The sequence below is a fragment of the Pectinophora gossypiella genome, chromosome 12 (assembly GCF_024362695.1).
Source record: "Pectinophora gossypiella chromosome 12, ilPecGoss1.1, whole genome shotgun sequence".
NCBI classification, from domain to species: Eukaryota; Metazoa; Arthropoda; class Insecta; order Lepidoptera; family Gelechiidae; genus Pectinophora; species Pectinophora gossypiella.
Window position 1 is genome coordinate 5011370 of NC_065415.1, and position 18812 is coordinate 5030181.

The 18812-nt window shown below is 35.7% G+C and overlaps 1 protein-coding gene across 1 annotated transcript in view; it reads right to left on the reverse strand.

Moving 5' to 3' along the window:
• The window catches only part of LOC126371593 (gustatory and odorant receptor 22-like), a 65192-nt gene extending 57321 nt beyond the window's left edge, over positions 1–7871 (reverse strand). The window contains exons 1-9 of the mRNA XM_050016912.1: positions 7772–7871; positions 5923–6076; positions 5242–5333; positions 4762–4934; positions 4158–4357; positions 3571–3716; positions 2842–3038; positions 1891–2052; positions 73–165 (exon numbers count right to left, since the gene is read on the reverse strand). Of these exons, the coding sequence (XP_049872869.1) occupies positions 73–165; positions 1891–2052; positions 2842–3038; positions 3571–3716; positions 4158–4357; positions 4762–4934; positions 5242–5333; positions 5923–6076; positions 7772–7871 (1317 nt within the window). The remainder of the gene's footprint in view (positions 1–72; positions 166–1890; positions 2053–2841; positions 3039–3570; positions 3717–4157; positions 4358–4761; positions 4935–5241; positions 5334–5922; positions 6077–7771) is intronic.
• Positions 7872–18812: the final 10941 nt, after the last annotated feature.

An 18812-nucleotide genomic window follows, 5' to 3' on the forward strand; every position in this document is an offset into this window, starting at 1 on the left:
TTCTTCTTCTTCATCATCATCATCATCTTCGAAGGCAGCGATAGTAGTAGTAGCATTAAGTATAGTTCTGACGATAGACTTTATAGCCTTCCTAGCTCCCTGTCTCAGAAGGGTGAGCTTAAACTGCATCAGGACTATCAAGTATGTCGACATAAATGATATATTCTGAAAAAAAAAAAAAAAAAAACTATAAAGATCTATACTACTAGTCAAACAGTTTCGTGTTTACTAAGACTTAGTGGTTTGAGCGCTTGGCTTCTAATCTGGAGGGTTTGGGTTCGATTCTTAGAACTGCTAGTGGACCTCTACTGGGAGTTGTTGTGCTGATTTCTGTATTTTTACTAACTGCTGAGGTAATTAGTCGTGGCAGGATCTATGTCGTGGACCTTTAACAGCTCAAACCTTACACTAGGGTGTTTTTACGGCTAATAACCGGGGCCGACGGCTTAACGAGCCCTCTGAAACACGGAATTATCTTACTTTTTCGGACAGTCAAGTGATTCAAGCCAGCAAAGTCCTTACCAAACAAAGGACAGTCTCACAAAGTGCTTTCGAACATGTCGCTATCGGGAATCGAACCCGGACCTCCAAGTCGCGCGCCTAACGCTTTAACCACTGGACCACAGAGACTGTTAAGTTCATAAAATGCATGTCCTAAATCTACACGGGCTGTAGAATTGCTACAACATTCAAACTTTGTTGGTTTACTCAAAGTGTATGTTTCTATTGTCCGTTTTATCGCTCGATAAAAGAACTCTTAGGAGACTTCTCTTTATGTATTTATTTATGTGTGTTTCTAACTTAACGCTCACGACTATACTCCCAATTGGGCTAGTCAGAGGTACATCAATGGAATGAGTAGATACCCACGCTTGACCTGATCTATTTGTCACACCAAGATTAAAGATGGTGAGCCGTATCACCGTCTGTGTTAGTCGAGTCAACATGGCTAGTGACAATTGGGTCGTGTAATAGGTTCAAGATAAATTATGAAATTCTGATTACTAAAAGAAAGACAGATCTAGGATTAACGAAAAATATTTTCTTTTTTATATATAACTTATTTATTCGAATTTTCATCAAGGAAAACGTAATAATAAGTACGACATTATATTACGTTTTTCTATGACGTAGCAGTGTGCTTTCTATACAAATTCCATTAGGTAGTAATTTTGTGTTTTGATGTTTGACTAGTTGGAAACTAGCTTATTGCACTTTAGATAAATCCGCCTCTTAAGACAACGGTGTAGTACCTATCTATTTACCGCGTATACGGGGTGTAAGTGACATCGTAACGAATACTGAGGGGGATGATTCAGACCATGATTCTGAGTTGATATCAAGTGTTTTATCAAGTTTTATTATTTTCTGTTCCATACTTTTGCGATGGAAAATTCTACTTCATATCATCTCAGAATCATGGTCTCAATCATCCCTCAAAGTTTTCGTTACGACGTCACTAACACCCTGTATATATAACCGAGGTCCCCGCGGATAAAATTACTGACTAATATTAAGTGTTCGCTAGATTGTAAAGTAATTCAGTGTAGTTGTTGGTACTTATTAAAATTTTCTACAATTTACCTACCTCATGTTATATCTTAGATATAATGTGCATTACATTCAATATTTGTTGGCGCAAATATAAAGGGTGTTAGGGACATCGTAACGTATACTAAGGGGGATGATTCAGCTCATTACTCTGAGTTAATATCAACTGGAATTTTCCATCGCAAAAGTATAGAACTGATGATAATATAAAAATACACAAAAAATATATTTTGCGACGGAAAATTTCACTTGATATTAACTCTGAATCATGGTCTGAATCATCCCCCTCAGTATTCGTTACGATGTCACTTACACCCTGTAAAAAAAATGTTTACTTACAGCAGTGAACAGTTCTCTATTGATATTGGTGAAGCCATCCAGGTTCATTATAGGAGGGTTCTTGGCTATGGCTACAAGGAACATCTCGATTTCTCGTTGCGTACTGTGGTCGATGCCACCTAGATTCACGTTTAGCAGACGAACTTGAAACTCATGCCCCACCTGGTAAAGCAACACATGTATATCGTCAAAAATAATTAAAAATGATTAATTCATTTACTTTAATAGATAGATGATAGAGCGAAGTGGAAGAGAAGTACGAAGAAGGCAGAACCCACCATCAGATGGGAATAATAAATGCCAAGGAGAGAGATATATACCTACTTGCAATAAAAATGGTACAGTTTGCAGTTGATCAGCATTTAACATTCGGTCTACATTTAAAAATCAACAGTTGAACCTTTGATCATCTATTGCATAGTCTTACAAATTACAACATCAACACTTATTCTTGTTCACTTCTTGCTTATATCTAAACAGTGTAAGACTTTCTGTAACTGTCTGTGAGTTTTTTTATGCTAAATATAGTGTGATAATTCTGGATTTGTAGCACAAAGATTGTCAACAAGATTGTGATGAAAGTAAAAAAGGCAAGTGAAACATTAGATATAAAGCAGCATAACATCATCAGCCCATTAACGACCCCACTGCTGGGGCACGGGCCTTCCCTATGGATAGATAGGGAGATCGGGCCTTAAACCACCACGCGGGCCCAGTGCGGATTGGTGGTTATTAACGACTGCTAATGCAGCCGGGACCAACGGCTTAACGTGCCTTCCGAATCACGGAGGAGCTGGAGATGAAAACTTTTTTTTATGGTCACCCATCTTGTGACCGGCCTTTGCGAAAATTATTTCTCAGACCGAGCGCGTTTACCGCTGCGCCACCGAGCTCCTCCTAAAGCAGCATAACATTCATTATTATTTACTTACGTCGCAATATGAATCTAACCTTTCTAGAAGCATGGTAAGCCTCATTACAGATGATGAAGAGCAGTGTCATACAGTAGCCAACGATGACGAACAAGCCCATCTCCTTATAGCTGAGACCATGCTCTAAGATTTCCGACAGAGCACCGTACAAAGATATGATGGTCGTGAAGAAAATTACCATGCAATAGATGCCATACATGTTTGAATACGCTCTACCTGTAAATAATAATAAAAAAAAACAATCAAATATGCAGTTGCATAAACGCCTCTAATGGAGCCTTAGCCAACATGCAAAAAATATGACGATCGACAGGGACAGTGATAAAAATGTATGGAATTGACATAAGGTGACAAAATCCCATATCCCATAACTCCCATATATTTTTATCACAGTCATTGTCGTTTGTAATAATCGTTTCCATTAAGGTCATTGGTGTCTTGTTGATTACGCAGCCAACAAGACAAGTGTCAACTGCAAACATTTTGTTGATGGTGGGTGTCCTACTGAAGTAAAAAAAAAAACAATATTGAATTCATTGGCTTATTATTAAACGCTGCCTAAGGGAATCAGATCCGATCCGATTCAATTTTCGTTTCTCAATGCCGATGACCGATTTAACTCATCGACGTTTCTTCCAATGAATGCCAAGTAGTTAATGATAATCTGCGGCAAATCTACAATGAGTCAGAAAAAAAAACTGATCGACACGTTTGCAACTTGGCTAACCCATCTAATCCGTCAACTCACCCAATTGTTGCATCATATGGGAGAGGTCGACCCAGAGATGTCTGTACTGCGCCAGTTTTAACGCTGGATGCTCTGCCTCCAGGGCTTTGTGCAGGTTCATTGCCAGGCCTTTTGACGCTGTCCCGAAAGCGTTGCAATTTATGTACCTAAAGAAATAAGTCAAATGATGATGTATGAGTTCACTGAGCGACGATCTTATGTGTTTTGAATATGGTCAGTTTGTTTCTATTGAAACTGATTATGACAAGTCACAAATCCTGACGCGATCGAAGCATCTGCTCAAATTCCAGGATGCAATTGAATGGACGCATATTTATAGGTATTTTACTTGAATTGAATGGTTTGAAAATAATCCATCCTGTTCAAGCAATGAAATAGCAGTTAAACAAATATTTTGGCGATTGTAGCTTCAGCATGTTTTTTGTGGTGGTGAAATTATGATCCTCCAATTGATAAGGAGGTTTCATTTTAGTTATTATACTTATTACAATATTCAGTATTACCTACCGTTACAAAATTGTTTACTTTATTTTAAACTTGTTGGTTATTTTAAATTGTCTACTTTACTTTTTGATAACTTTACATACCAAAGAGAACAGAAGCCATCCAACATAGCGATGATATGGTAGTAGGCAAAGGAATGCCAGAGCTCGAAGTCATCTTGCAAGTAATGCTGGGACAGGATGACCGCAAAGCTACACGCCCAGGAGAAGATGCAGAGACCCCACGTAAGGGAGTACAGGTTCGGGAACACGATAGGAGTGCCAGTGATCTTCAGGTATTTTAGCTGGAAAGTAACAATGATTTATAGTTATCTTTAAGCACCCTTACAAACAATAATCTAGTTTCAAGGCATGCCTCATATGACGAGTCCCGCTGGTTTCGATCCTTGGTACCAGAGTTGCACCAATGAGTTACCTATTTATTCTTAAGTGCACTTTATAGTCTTCATATAACACTGCGTGTAGAACGGCCACCGCACCACACCAATAATTTGTCTTACTTTAGTCTTAAATGGCCGTAAGCCGCTGAAGAATAACGGGGAGATGGGAAGATGGCGCAGATTTGATTGAGGCACAACATACTCGTATAGGAATGAAACTTTTGTATGGAGTGTTTTAAGTGTCATTGTTAAAACAAGCGTAAAAATCAAGTCACACGAATACAATCATAATATTTATACGTAATTACCTGATAATGGGTCCACATATTTTTGAAGATCGCCACTTGCGGTCCATGTCGCCATGAAGCCACGGGGAGAAGGAAATGAGGTATAAGAATGCTCAGGAATATAATATTGTAGATCACTTCATCGAATCTTTTATAAGAGTTCTTCTGGAAATTCTCCAGTCGCTCCTTCCCCACTAAAGTCATAAAAGTATGTTATATATGGCTTAGGACTAGTGCTGCATACCGATAGTCGATTATCGATATTTTTTATATTCATGGTTATCTAGCTCAGTATTCACTTTAATTACGAACTACCGTTCTGTTTAGGTAATTATTATTGAAAGTCTGTTGATAATACCTGTGCAACGCCAGTTAGGATTGGATCTTGCTAAAATGGTCATATTTTTTTATATCATTCAAATCTATTTAATCTCTACATTCGTGACCTGTAAATGTTCCGAAAAATAATGAAATATTATGATTTTGATATTTTATACTTACCTCTAAGGACAATGATGCACTCGAGTCCCCATACCAGATACGCCCATAAGGTTGCTTTTGATATCCAGTTGAAAGTTGTACGTTGTGTGGTTCTAGCAGCTGGAAAATAGGTTAAAAATTAATGAACGAACGCACCCTCCCTGGATGTTAGTTTAGTTTCAAATGCAGCGGAGATAGCCCATACTGTCTAGCTCTCATTTTTGCGTTAAGCGACACAAGGTAAGAATTAGATTTTTGTATAAAGAATCCGGATCGTAATATAGGAAACAGAACTTCAGACTGCTGGACGTTGAGGATCAGAAAAGATGCTGCATACGTTCTATAAAAAAATCACGAAGAAGTTTGGCTAAGTAATAGGTCCAATCTAAGGCAAATCAATAATAAAAAGAACGTCTAGGGCCCAGTGCCGAGGTTTTTCTTGCAGCTACTTTTCCCCGGCTTTAGGTTGTAAGAAGCTGTGGTAGTTTTAGGCGGATGACACGTTCGTTATGTAAAAATTGACGATTCAAAGTGTAACTATGTTACCTACTGAATAAAGATATTTTTGAATTTGAATATGTAAAATATAAATAAAGAAGCAGAAAATAATCTCTTACTTAAAGGTAAAGCTACCTGTACTGCGTGTTTTCTTGGTATGTTTAAAGAATATAAAATATAAAAACCATATTATAAAGGTCTCACTTACACGTAGGCACTCTCATAATCGGCATAACCCCCATGATCTGAAAGAGCACGAGCAGACTCTTGGTGGTGATGTAGAAGCTGTCATGTTTGTCCAACAGGGGCCCATCTCTGTCTGTTATCTCAGGCCCGTGAAGATCTTTCTCATCGTAATCTGGGGAAAAATAAAATAGTTCATTTAATTACAATAACGACTGCATCTGTGGTCCAGTAGCTAAGCGTTGTGATTACGATTCGGATGTCGCAGGTTCGAATCGCGATGGGGACATACTTCAATAAACACTTTATAATCTTTAGTGTGGTTAGGACATTACAAGCTGATCACTCGACTGTCCGAAAGCCAGATGATATGTGCTTCTCTGCTTACTACTTAAGTATGTAGTCGTTACAGGAGCCATGTCAGGCTTAAGGCGGCTTAATAGTAATCCTGACACCAGGGTTGATGAGATTGGTCTTTGAGCTGACAACCAAAACGAGAGAAAAGAAGCGTATAATAAAGTGAAATACGCATATAACAAACACACGCCTCCGTCTTAGCAGCTGTCACTACCGTCTTATATACTGCGTTTTCTTTTGTGTTATCGCATCATATCTTACTTATTCGTTTCAGAATACTTGAAGTTTTGTTATCATATAAGTACGAGTATGTAAGTTGTACTTATTTTTTGCAACACAGAATGTCTAGAATTAACTATTTTTAAAAGTGTTGAATTAAGATTTTATTTCCTAAACCAAATGGGTTTACTCTTGACACCAATTCTCATCTTAAAAAGGTTAAGAAAGTGTCAACGGCGTAACAAGCTTACGCAGAAGGCGCCTATTCAGTCTTGCCTTAAAGGAACTCGAGTAATAAATTAAGGGGAACTCACGATTGCATATAAAAATATAGGAACCTTAATATAAGGCATGTCCTTACGAAGTAAAATGTAATTAATCAAGATTTTTTACGACTCACCGCTGAGTCGGATATGCAAATGTAATTTGGGTCAACTGATAAAACAAATTTATTCTGTTATCTCCTATCGGCCTTCAAATCCGGATCTTCACAAATACCTTCACGAATTTTACTTTTTATAATAAAAGCTGTTATTTAAACACTTTCGAATTTAGGTTCAACAAAACACGTGTTTAATTAAAATTCAAATTTTAATTTAGAACATAAAATATTAAGAATTTAAAATCCTTAAAATTTATTTGTGTATGATTAGAACATTTATTATTTTATTTCTAAATATTTTGATAATCCGTATTGTGATAATCCGTTCGAAACATAAACTTACGATGTTTTTTTTTTTTTTTTTTTTTTTTTTTTTTTTTTTTTTTTTTTTTTTTTTTTTTTTTTTTTGACGTGACTTATTGTAGATTTGCCGCAGATGGCATTAACTACTTGGCCGGACAAATGGGGAGCGCTGAAGGCTCTCACCCGGTACAACGTTTAAGACAACAGGCCTGAGGGAGCCCAGTTGGGCGCGAACCTCGGCTCAGGGCGTCGTCTGAGAGGAAAAATATTTGAAAGAATTAATCGACCCTAGTGGGTCGATAGCGATAAGCGCTGAATGAGGGAAATCGTCGACCACGCCGGCGGGGTCGGTATCGGGGTCCTGAAGTGTTTGGTGTCGCGAGCTGATTGGCTGCCTCTATGGCTAGAGTAATCGGGTCGTCGGGATCGTATATTACGTCCTTCGGACGCCGATACTTTTCAGTACCGTCCCTAAGCGGGATGTAATCGGAAGCCGCAACTACCAGGGGATTTGGGTGGTGCGGAGGCTTACGATGTGCTTCGATTTTTTGATGAGAAATGAGTGAGTTTGTTTCGTTATCTTATCACTTGTAAACACAAACCACTTACCAGCCAAAGTTTGCCCCCCTTGCTTTCCATACTGATCCCTCTTCTTTATCTCTTCAGTTTGATTCGCGTTGAACACACGAAATCTGTTTCGATTGTTCATGCTGTTATTGTTCGAACTGAATTTGTAGGATAAAGGCTGCGCCTACACATAGAATGAGCCAGTGAAAGCGTGAGTAACAAAATACGACATAATCAATCATAACCCACCCGCTCAGCTTACTTGGTTATGCGCGTTTGTCAATGGAAAGGGGTGGAGTCGAAACCGCTGTTTTTATGTTATTTATTTGTTACGATACTGTGTTTTGTCGGTAAACAAAAGATATCTGCACCTTACTTTGATAAAATATATATTATCATAGGTCAAACAAAGTGAGTACTGGACTGAGGCGGATGTAACACGACCATACCCATGTATGAAAAAGTAACAAAGCAAACAGAATCATTTTTCAAGGAATAACACCATGTGTAATATATACTTATTTAACGCATAAATACATCTGGGGCTTCTGTCTCCTATGACTCAGCTTTGTTCGGAATACAAGTCTTTTTCAAATACTATAAATGAATGAATGATTTCAATTTATTCTACGATAATTTTATTAATTGTAAGACAAAGTTTTTAAAACATTTGGTAAGATATTTTTTTTATTATTACCAATATAATTATAATAATTAAATACAAATAGTCACTATATAATAATATTTCAAAAATAAAAATAAAATGAAAACTCATAATTTATTTTATTTATTTTATTCATAATCAGAAACATACGTAACGTCGGCACGTTCTACTAGACTAGGCGTTTAAGTGTTCTGAATCTGACCTGGTCCAAACGAACCCATTACACTAGCAGCATTGCCCCGGTGATTTTTATTATTATTATCAAGAAAATCGAGAATGCAGTTTTTGTTATTTACCTAGTTAGTTAGATATTACAAAGTTTATCATTTAAAGTTGTGGATAAATATATGTACGCCGTTACTATTTATATCAGATTTTAAAATAATTTAAAGATTAGAGTTGCAAATGTTCTAACGAGTCACCTGGCAGTACTTCAATAAAAATGACTTAAAAATTAAAAATACAGTTCAATGCCGACTCCATACCTTTTCCTATCCTCAGCTGCCTCTACAGTGGCCGTATACCGATGACGCCGCGGCGTCGCTCCCTGGCCATTAATTCATATTTCACACTAATGGCGACTTTCGGAAACATTTAGCAGCCTTAAGTAAGACGTGCCGACCTGCGCCTTAAATATTCATTGGAAGAGTTCGATCTGAAGCGGAAAAATTCTACGTTAAGTGTTTTATATGGCTCGAGTTCCAAACGATAGTTAGGAACTGTACTTTGTGAGTAATATTTCTCTTTCATCATGGCGGTGGTCGTTATTATTAATGACGTAACATTATAAACAGCCTTTGTATGTCTTGACATACAAAAACAGACTATGTTTATGTGGCAGAGGAAGACCTAGAAGGATATTGGAGATGTCTTTAGAAAAGGTTAAGTTAAATGATAAACGATTGCTTTACACGGTGGGAAATAAGCTTGAGTTTATGTATGTATATAAGTTGTATGTCGCTTTACTCAATACATTCCTTTCTTTATCCAGGTGAGAGATCTTATTTTATCGCCAAGTAGTTGATGTCTTTTTAGCCAAACCTAGAATATGTCACGTCAAAAAAGTTTCTTTATCGACTGAAGAGGATACAGAACACTTCATCACGCTTTACGACAGCGAAAAAACGTGCAAATAATAGTACATAGAAAAAGATCGATTTCTATGAAGTACGTTAAATATGCTACTCGACAAAGGATGCATAGTTTAAAGATCTCTTAACCTCAGTACAGACTTTTACAACGGAAATCGAGAAAGAAAGAGTACGAAAAAAGAAATATCCGACATATATTTTTTTAATTACTCGCTATAAAAAGAGAATTTACACGTTATAACGAACTTATTATAACGAAAGTACACGTTATGTGCATTACATTATCATCGGGTTAACAAAAGGATCAGAAAACATCGTTAAGGCAACAATGACATCAGGTAAATATTAATTAAGCGGTTCAAATTGAGAGTCCGTTCCCTTTGTGTCTTTTAATTTGACCTTACAAAAAATACAGCATACAAAACCCAGTAGGTATAATGGTCTTAGTATTCAGCTTACGGAAAATGGGAAACACTGTTATTAATCACTCTATGACACTGGAGTTAGTTTGACTCAACATCATTGGCCTTATACGTTTGTTTCCGACGATTCATGACGTCAATGCGTCGAAGAAATGCACTTTCTTTCTTAGCTGTGCAAGCCAATCCTAGTGCGGCAAACTCTAGTTTGACTAGGTCATTATTAATAGACTAGATGTTGTTTGTGTCCTTAAAGGTTGTGTTTACTTATAATTGGCTTACACATTAGTGTTGTTTTAGTTAGTTTAGTTATGTCTTAACCATATGTTATAATGTGCATTAGCTGTAAGTGATCCATTAAATAAATAAATAAATCTGTTTTGTAACTATTTTCTTTTATTTATGTCTCACATAGGAATATACCTATCTATTTTTAATTGTTTACCTCATTAACATTCGTGGATCACATCGCGACAATACATAGAGCGGACATACATAAACTAAACAATTTCATAAAAACTGCGATGCCTGAAAACTTAAAGCAACTTATTCAACTAGCTCCAAGTATAATGAATGACTAAGAAACACACATTTATTTACAAATGACAAGTAAATCAATCAAAGTCTTAGAATATCCGCGATGAATCAAAATCAGCTGCTGTCGGATTAACGTCGAATAATCCGGTGAACAGATTTTATACTCTTGAGGGTTGTAATTGGCAAGTGATCGCAATATTACCTAGTACGACGCCTACGATTAACCCCAACCTAATAATTCAAAGCAATATGAAAAGCTTTACAAATAAAATACAATAAAATAATCAGAATCATTTATTCAACGTATTTTTATCATATTTTATGCATAAACTTGTAATTGATTTTTTAATCTACGTCGTTTCGTAAATTATTGTGGCTGACGAGAAGAAATGTCAAGTAACAGCAACAAATCATTTACAAGTTATTTAATAAGAGATTATGTATAATACCAAGCATTTATATAATTTCACGAATCATTAAGTAATCTATTACATAACTATAATAAGCTACTACTTATACTTAATAATAAGCTTTTTAAGATAAATTATACAAAAATAATATCGCTAGTCATTATTATTTATTATTAGAGATTTTAAGGTAAGATTAATCTTCAATTGATTATTTAATCAGAAAGACAGACAAAGATCGTGTAGGTCTAAGTGGCATCGATCAATTTAAACGTATCCCGACACAGATAATTAAACAATCCATGGTGAAAAGCTACAAACTATTATCATAATTAATTAACAGTCAATATTCACCCGGTATGACAATTTGGACCTTATATTTTTTTAGACCACTGGCATAGAATAAGGAATGATTCTTTCTACATATAGAACGGTAACTCTCCGCTTCCCACAAACGGCTGAGCTAGGTTTACTTTTGTCTTCAGTCGTATGTGCTTCAGCCGTCACACACACAGATGCGCGTGTACGATAACGTCAATCTGTAGTGTCTGTTTAAAACGAGGTATATTGTATGAAATGTTCGAGGTTTGCCACTGGAGATGGATCATATCGCGACAATACCTAGATCGGACATACATAACCGGTACCAATACACTGACATGATCACGAAACTAAGTAAAATGTTACAAAACAGTTTTGCTACTTAGCAATAGACAGTTCTGTTGTCAATCTGTTTTGTATACAATAACACAATGCTTGTTAAATATTTATTCAAGTCTAGGTGGGTACAAACAGAATGCACTACATAACTTTCTATTGCTAAGTAACAAAATTGATTTGTAACATTTTATTAAATATTATTATTAAGTATGTTAATTGAGTAAGAGTAACTATGGAAGCTATGGAATTTGAGAAGCAGTAGAGCTATTGTAGTCATCTGTTTATAGGAGTAGTAGTAAAAGAGAGTGGGGTTCAACGGGGTCTTTCCAATCTTTTTCTTCTTTTCCATGCCTATTATCATCCACACGAAATTGAATTACATGAAAATGGGATAGGAATTTCCAAACCTTATTTCACCGTCTTATTAAATATGAATATAATAGAAATAAATAATCCTTTCGTATAATGAAATCCTAACGTTAGGTAAACGTTGATTCTGCTATAATAGGATTACGTAGCTACGTTAATTAACTAAGATTGACGTACCAAAAGTTGATTAACTTATCCACACAGTATACATAAGTAGTTTTGATGAAAGATATTAAGGTGATATTAAGTCGGAAAAGTTTTGAGTTGAGATATAACCTTGTGGTAAAGCCGAGCCGTTTATGTTTTGAGAACCATTTAATTTGATTCCAGTTGTATTGCCTTATTTTAAAATTAACGTTTTCGACAAATTTAATTTCACGGCGGATATACACAACGAAGGTCTCCTTCATTTCCGCTAAAGTATAATTTGAAAATAATAGAAAAACTGTCGATAATTGGCCACTTAACAGTTGTAACAATAAAATAAGTATGTCGGATATGGTATTTTATCATACATACATACATAAACTCATGCCAATTTCCCACCGTTGTAAGCAGAGACTATAGAATTCCATTTGCTTCGATCCTGACACACTTCTCTTGCTTCCTCCACATTCATCAATCGCTTCATACACGCACGCCGGTTCAGAGTAGATCGTATTAAACCTTTTCTAAGGACATCTGCAATTTGGTCATCGTAAGTCCTTCTCGGTCTTCCTCTGCCAGCACTACCATCAACTTTCGCTTTATATACCGCTTTTGCAATTCTATTATCCTTCATCCGCTCTACGTGTCCAAACCAACCTAACATTCCCTTCTCAATCTTAGTCACTATATCGTCTTTTACACCACATATCTGTCTTATCACACTGTTTCTCACTCTATCACTCAACTTCACACCGCAGATGCTACGCAAAGACCTCATTTTTACGGCATTGATCCGACTTTCATGCTTCTTCTGCCATACCTGGGCATCTGGTATATCATTTAACGAAAATTATCCAATAGTTTTTTTCTAATAAGATAATTTTTAAATATTTTTTTTTTACAAAATAATTATGGTTGCGATTTTTTATCAGTGTACCTATGACAATACCGGACACACGGGCAGCCATGATTGGGCTTCGCGCAACGTCACATTTCAAAAAATGATCAAAAACTATCTGTCAGGTTTCAAGCTATACTGTTTGACAGTTTCTTTGCTTATTGAAATGTGACGTCACTAGGTAAAATGTCACGTGACCAAACGTTTGCGAAATTTGAATGAAGAAAAATGATTTTTTTTTCTATTATATAAATCTTGTTCAAGGAAAAAGCAAAAAATTATAGGTATAAAATAAGCGCTTGTATTTTTTTAAGTACTTAAAGTAGCCAATTAAGTACTTATAATAGACAGACAGGAACGTGTTCCAACAAAGATTTTTCCTCCTTTTAACGTACGGAATACATATTAGAAAAACAATGATTAATCAAGATGTCCTTACGAAATGAATTTCTGTCCGAAGAACATTAAAGCTTGATTGAGACTTAATTCGTCCATTCGTTTGTTCTAGATTCCACGAAACTTTATAACATGATTTGTGGGCCCAAAACTTTGGCAGATTTATTCATGATCAGTATCAGACAATGAAACGCTATTATTTATAGACATTTTTAGTTACTTGTAAACTGGTTTGAAAGATAATTTTAACTTATGTATTTTAATATATAATAAACTACCGATTGTCTAAAGTCATTGGAGGGAAGCTGTTTTAAGAAAACATTGACAAATTAGTTGTTGGAGAATTGTTTTTATGATTTAAATGATTATTTGTCTTTGAAAACGTAAAATTTTAAATGTATTATGTTTGGCAGTTTTGTCTTCAAATTGTTAAAAATATTTGAATGCCTAGTTAAGGTTGAATACTGTGGCATACTATAATACTATACCATCTTTTGTAAATTGTATTCTGGCAAATAAAAATGATTGATTGATTGTGATACCAATAGGACAAGGATAGTTTTGTTTGTTTTCTCTTACTAGTTTAAAGTAATTTTCAATTATATCGCGCACGACAAGGGAATTGAGCCGACAGAATTTTTGTTTTTTTTATATGTATCGTGTAGGTTATACTCCAGTCAAGTAGTTAATGCCATCTGCGGCAAATCTGTATTAATATAATAAGAAAGTTATATTATACGTTGTGTGTTTGTACTCTTGATGTGCCTAATAACATACATACACATAAATAGCCTATGCATAAATGGCCTATGTGCCTAATAAATAAATAAGAAGCTTATAAAAATGAAGACTAGTAACTGTCACGCGCTTCTGCTTTTGCTACAAATAAACAACATCAACAACAAACAGTCTCTTTCAATCAACAACATCACCTTGTTTATTAATGTTGATTCAACATCAACATTACAAGTTTAGAACAAAATTTACTCGCCATAAAATATCAATCTGTAGTGTCTGCCATTAATTTCAAAAATAGAAAATCGAATAAAATGCAATGCCAAATGAATAAATCAAAAGTTATCTGATTAATGTATAAACTCGCTTCCAAAACAAAGGTAATTCAAATTTACAATGCTTGTATTGATAACGGTTTAAACAAGATTAGGATTAAGAAAGTTACTACGACACTTACGACTCAAGTCATTTATGGGTTTTGTTCTACTGTTGAAGTTGTATCTAAGGTGTAATTTTGATGAATAATTTTAGGTAGGGGATACTTGTTAATGTTCTTTTCAAGCGATGAGATGTATTATTATTATATGAAAGCGATAGATATGGTTCAATATTTCCTTAATATCAAAAGGGGCTGTAAGTTGTCTATTGACTACTTGGGGCTCTGCCCACCTCAGTAGAAATTGCGCTTGTGAGTATGCATGCATGTATTACGTAACTCAAAACTCACACCGCATTGATTGCTCATAAACATTATCGTATCTTGGCCTCTATAGCCATAAAGACGCCGAGTGACCGGCCATCTTGACGTCAGGACCGCCGGTCACTTTTAAATGTTGTTTTATTATAAATAATTTAATGTTGGAAGTAAATGTCTTGCACTAGGCGGCACCAGGCAGCAAATATTGAGCACCATTTCAACTTAAAATACGCTGACAAATTACGAGTCACCAGCGATTCCGACGGACACGATTGATTGTTTAAACGTATACGCTTCAAATTCAACTCATTTAGTATACGTTGCAATAGAAAAGGTTATTTTTTATCCTCCATAACTGATTAATTACAGCAATACTTTACTAGTGTATATTCTAACCTATAATTGGCTCCCCTGTATCGTATATATTTTTACATTGTTTAAAGTAGCTGTTGGTTTTCCGAAAATAAATAAATAAATAAAACGAACTGATATTGTCGGGGCGTGTATTGTGTGAAATTAAGAAAAATACTTCAATTCTTTGGTTCTATGCTATACTGGAAGCGAATAAAATACAGAGTATTAGTGACATCATAACGAAAACTGTGAATGATGATTCAGACCATGATTCTGATTTAATATCAAGTGGAATTTCCTTTTGGAAAATTCATGAAAATTTAAGTGTTTTTTTTGTCACTTAGTTTCGCTTTCATACTTTTATATCTCTATATATCAACTCAGAATCATGGCCTGAACCATCCCTCAAAGTTTTCGTTAGGATGTCAATAACACCCTGTATGCAGAACGCGTTCCGATGTTTATTCTTCCGGGCAAGTTATAAAATTCAATAGGCTGGTTATTGTGTTCTTTCTAGCACGATGGACTAATATTATTGGGTCAGTATATTTCAGTTTGTCCTACAAGTTGTAATAGCTCATAATGCTCATCCATGCATAATGTATGGAGGACTTTTTAAAGTGTCATATTTCCTTAATGCCGGAAAAGATTTATTAATAGGTGTGTTACAGAGTTACACAGGTGACACGCGGACCTTATTCTAATTAACTTTTGTTTATTAACAAGAATCTTGACACATATCTCAGACATGTGAACGTTACTTTATTATTTGTTTAAGCAAGTTATTACTTAAGTAATAACGGATAATAAGTATAACATGAAGGTAGGAATTTACCTACAGAAAACTTCCTAAGTTCCGTAAATCTCAATGATGAGAGCATTTATGCGGGAGTATTCTCTAGCGACGAAATCCTCGTAAATTTATGAATGTAAGGGAAGTAGGGATGAACCGTGTGAGTGGAATTATGTGTTCTCGACATGCCCGCTTTCACATTTCTTATTCCGTGCTTCAGGTGAAAGCACCAAGATTTATACACGCAACTACAGTATCCACAGTGTTCCTGTGGCGAAAGTAAAGCGTTCATGAGTTTTACTTTTATTTCTTTCTTGTGGGAATTGGTAGCTGGCTTGTACTTTTATGTAGGATAGTAAACCGTAGCTTTAAGTTGGGTCCCGTCGTTAAAAGTGGCATTACGGCATACAGGAAAAAGTAATTATGATAAACTGTATTATTAACAGAACGCTCTGTTCAGTACAATTCAATGCGCATAAGTTTCAGACAGTACAGAAGCCAGTTTTCTAAACAATTTATGACAAAGCAAAGGCTAAAGATAATAAGTACCAGGTTTAATATATAGTCCGTGCCACCAAAAAAAGGCCACGAATTGTAAAAATTCTAAACAGAATCAGCGACCGCGGGATTTCTTTCGTGACATGAACTGGATTCACATAATTTGCTCAAAAATAATTTGCACAATAAATTACACGATTCTGTGTTATTTACTGCACTCGTCAAAAAACACGTCTCTGGCTTATCTGGACCTAAAGGTGCTCATCACACTAGCCGCATTTCCTCGCTGCACAGCAATGGACAACCTTTTCGCCAAGAACAATCCGGCACGTGGGTCATCTCCACTAGTCCTCGTTTTGTAAAAAAGCGGTTAAAAATTAAAACACATAATAACGGATTCTTACCGCGTTTAAAGCAGGGATATGAGACTCCCGATATTTCGACACTGTTGCAAGTGCCATGATCACGGGATGACTAAACGCGGTAAGAACCCGTTATTATGTGTTTTAATTATGATAATAACCGAGTAAACTTAAAACAAGGCGGTTAAAGTTTCAAAATTACCTATATATTTAGACCTTGATACTTTTAGTTCTGCCTAGTTGAAAGCAAGAGCACAGTAACAACTGTGATTGGGCTGAAGCAACTGTCTGCACTGTAGGACAAGTTCTGTGAGTATTGGGAACAAACAGAATTTCTCCATTACCAGATCGCCTTCGATCCGCCTCAAGACTATCGACAGTGATGCTCAAACTATCTGAGGGGTTAAAAAGGCCACATATATAAACAATTCATCTGAAAAAACAATATTGTTCTTTAACGTTTGTTCATATTGCGCACTTGATATACGCGCTAATGTCAAATTGTAATGTTGCTTGTTCAGATGAATTGTATTTCTTTTTTTGACGTGACTTATTGTAGATATGCCGCAGATGGCATTAACTACTTGGCCGGACAAATGGGGAGCGCTGAAGGCTTTCACCGGGTACAACTTTTAAGACAACGGGCCTGAGGGTGCCCAGTTGGGCGCGAACCTCGGCTCAGGTCGGGCGAAAAATATTTGAAAGAATTAATCGAACCTAGCGGGTTGATAGCGATAAGCGCTGATTGAGGGAAGCCGTCGACCTCGCCAGCGGGGTCGGTATCGGGGTCAAATGAATTGTTTGTGATACTTCCACTGAACTTTGCTTGGCTTTCATTTATCTTAAATAGTTTTCAAATTCTAAACATTTTAAAATTCGTAACAGTTTGGGAACCAGTGCTCTCCGTTTACCATGTATAAGTAACATAGGTAGGTCTACGTTTGTTTAATATCGCTAGCATATTATGTTTACTCAGTTTCAATAACTAGAACCAGCCAGTATTAATATAGCATGTGTTACGTTCATGATTGATCAGTTTCGCCGCTTATATTATCCTACCTTACCGTCTGGGTAAAATTCAGTTAACGCGTGCGTCATTTTTTTCTATCCCTGTAGGGGATGATTTTCGGGATAACTATGTTTTTTTTACATTTTCTAAATCAGTTGTCAAGTTGTATTCTGATTACGTGTGACTCTTCGTTCACTACACTAGCGATTGCGAATATGTATTCAACTACAGGTTGTTAAAGATACCGTACTGAATAAAATAAAATAAAAATACTGGGGGAATGATTCAGCTTAGTGTAGTTTCCTGTCGGAAAATTCATAAAAAAAATGTTGAATTTTTCTTTAATTATTTTCAGTTCCATATTTTTGCGTCGGAAAATTCCACGTGATATCAACTCAGAATTATGGTATGAATCATCCCTTGTAGTTTTAGTAACAACACCATGTATGTACCTAATTACTTAAATGGACTTAAGTACTTAGATTTTTTCCTGTCATATTCTCTGGTACGAATCATATTTTGTGAAAGGTTTCCTGTATATTTTGTTAAAATCTCACCTCAGTTTATTCACGAGGAATCGCATGTCCCGCTCGAGGTCCCGCTAGCCATGTGTCATGACGTGACATGCTGCGATGATCCCTAAATCTTTTGAATTCAGCATTTTTCGCTGGAAAAATCTTTTTATAGTATGAATACGTTATGTAGTTTTATTTATAAATGAAAACATTTTCTGTTATAAAGAAAGAAAGAAAGTTTAATCAGTACACTTTTTACTTAATATATATGGTAATGTAAACAAAAACAAAATAAACAAAAATGTGTGTGTTGTGTGTGTGTGTGTGTGTGTGTGTGTGTGTGTGTGTGTGTGTGTGTGTGTGTGTGTGTGTGTGTGTGTGTGTGCGCGTTATGATGAACATATTTTGTGATATGTACCGATATACTTTCTTGTGCAATGGCACCTTTAATATTTCTCTTGTTTTCTCCATCATGGACAAAGAAACGAAGATTTTTTTTATTGTAACAATACTTATTATAATATAAAAACCT